Genomic DNA, 2753 nt, shown 5'->3' with positions numbered 1-2753 from the left:
GCCGAAGGTAACCGGTGTCGGCCGTCGGGTCAGCTGCCTTAGTTATCACTTGGCGAACCGTGGCCCTGTGTTCCTATTTCGCATCTCCCACCCGTATCTCCAGCCAGCACGTCGCGCTGTCCCCCTCATCGATGTCCGACTCCGTCGTATTCCGCTTTACACAGGGAGTTGCTTGCGCCACGTTCTTCGCAGGCAGTTGTTCACGGTACATGCAAATTGAGCCGTGAGTTTGACTCTCAACTCTTGGTGCACTTCAAGGAGCATGTCACAGTCTGAAAATTTTACGTCCCTGCGGATGAGGTCGATCAGTTCCGAGACCGATAGTTCCGCGAGCTCCCTGTGCTGGGTCAGGGTCGGTTGGTTGACTGAATCTTGCGACATTGTCGGGTTTGTGTGTAGGGAATGGGTCCGGCTGGGAAGTAAATAGTTGTGTGTCATGGTAATTGTAGTTTGGTGGCCAGCGAAGCTAAGATTGCTGTAAACTGATGGGTAACGGTAACTGGCGAGACCATGGGCACATGTTATGGACATCTGTCCTTTAATATACAAAACCTGTTAGACACGTTAATACACACCGTATTTTGAATGTGAATTTATGTATATATTTACATTGATTAACCTTTGGCTTTTATTATAGATATAAATTCAATTAAATTTTAAATTTCGGTTTTAAGTATGTTTGGATCAATGGAAATTAGAAGGAAAGAAAACGTAAGGAAGGAAAATTGATAGAAAATAAAATTTTCCCTTGATTGGATCAGCATAGAAATTGGATGGAAAGGAAAATAATGGTGTGGGGTCCACATCCAAGTTTTCTTTCCAAACTTGCGGAGAAAACTGCTGAAAGTTCCAAAATAAAAGTGAAATTACTAATATGTCCATTGTTAAAATTAAGCAAAATTTATAATATTTAATAGAAAATAAAAAAGGATAAATTTAAAAAATATTATTGTTTACAATGATTAATACATTAAAATTCTAAAATACAATTAGGAACACTTTTTTTATTAAAAAATAATTTAAATACATTAATATATTATAATTTATATATAATATAAATAAGGATATTAATGTAATTTTACTTGGTTATAATTTTCTTTCTTCCTACTTTTTCTTCTATCCAAAAAAAAAAAAAATTCTTCTTACTTTCTTTCCATCCATTTTCTTTTCATCCAAACAATATAAAAAAAATTAACTTTTCCTTTCATTTTCTTTCCTCTCATTTTCTTTCCTTCTATTTTCTTTCCTTACATTTTCCATTTTAAATTTGATTTTAAATTTACTTTGGAACTAAATCAAGATTCAGATAAGATTTGCTTTAAACACCTTGATATTTTCAATACTCAGCATTAATAATTACGTTTGCAGTCTCTTCGATGCCCGTGCTAAACCCACAAACGAGGCATCAGTTATCGTGGGCGTAAATATAGGCATATGTGGTAAGGAACCTGACCTATCTGGTACGGCGTTTAGAGAACTTGCAGTTTAAATATGTTTCCTCCCTAACGTTCCTTCATTGTGTCTGGTATTCCATACTCACGGAGGTCCTCCTGTAACCTATTCCCCTCCAACAATACCCATGCGTAGGATGAAAATGGGTGCTACCTCCACCAAAGGCAAAATGGACAAGAAGGCCAAAAATGGAAGAAGGAAAGGGAAAGGTGTTCCCCCGCGCGACTGTCCGCTGAGTCTTCTGCCTCACGATATATGGGTGAGAATTGCCGCAAGGGTTGCGTTGGCCTCGATCCAGGATCTGTTTAACATGCAGGCGACATGTAAGGTGTTTTTGGATGCAGCCCGTTCATCTGCGGTGTACATGGTGGCCTCTGTGGCGGAGCTACCCATCGCTGTCGGTACTCACTACGACGAACGTCCTGAGCGGGGGTTCCTCTATAGCTGCGCGAACGCAGGAAATTCCGCCACTATGTTCTGTACAGGGATGATGGAATTCTTCTGGATTGGCCGCTACGTCGGAGGGATGAACACCCTGATTGATGCCACCAATACGGGCAATTTCCACGCGCGCTACATGTGTGTGATGCTGCTACTTACACCCAGTGTCGGGCACGAGGAGTATGTTGGTAGGGTTTTGAGATGTATACCAACGTACAGGCTTCTGAAAAAATCAAAATGTGCAGATAACTGTTTGGGCAGCTGTTCACAAATCCGTTGGTTGAGGTGAACCCGTTGGATCTAGGGAAGCCCGTCGTCTGCCAGTCAAGCATGTGCCCGACCCGCGGGACCATGGGTGCCGCCAATGCTTTGTCGAGTGTATCGTGCGTCCACTGCATGGACGAGTTCGAAGTCTTGAATTTCTTGAATCTGTTTAAGTTCAAATGATGCTTCATTGTGAGCAAACTTGAATGTATTTTATTGTTAATGATTCGAGTGGCTGGTTTAGAAGTGCGTTTAAGTTCTGTGAAGGCTGTTCTTTGATGCATTATTTATAATTTCTTATAATATGTATTATTATTTTTATTAGAAATGATAAATTAAACAAAATATTAATAATAAATGACAATAAAAATATAACTAATAATAAGTTAGAATCTAAAATAATAATAAAAATAAGCTTATTAAGAGTATTTAAAAAAGTAATCAAACGTGTTTTTATATGTTCTTTTTAACCTAATAAATAAATATTAACTTTTATTGTAAAAAAAATACTTAAAAAGTTGTCAATTTTAATATGTTATTTTTAATTTTATAAATAAATTTTAATTTTTATTATGATAGTAAATAATTATAATACA

General features: G+C 37.8%; 1 protein-coding gene across 1 annotated transcript; it reads left to right on the top strand.

Annotated features, from left to right (window-relative positions):
- The first annotated feature begins 1579 nt into the window (after positions 1-1579).
- Positions 1580-2182, top strand: LOC140182250 (uncharacterized). The gene has a single exon (XM_072228391.1). The coding sequence runs from the start codon at positions 1580-1582 to the stop codon at positions 2180-2182; it is 603 nt and encodes a 200-aa protein (XP_072084492.1).
- The last annotated feature ends 571 nt before the right edge of the window (positions 2183-2753 follow it).

Source organism: Arachis hypogaea, chromosome 19 (assembly GCF_003086295.3).
Source record: "Arachis hypogaea cultivar Tifrunner chromosome 19, arahy.Tifrunner.gnm2.J5K5, whole genome shotgun sequence".
NCBI lineage: Eukaryota > Viridiplantae > Streptophyta > Magnoliopsida > Fabales > Fabaceae > Arachis > Arachis hypogaea.
The sequence above is the reverse complement of the archived record's forward strand: the minus strand, read 5'-3'. Positions and strand labels throughout refer to the sequence as shown.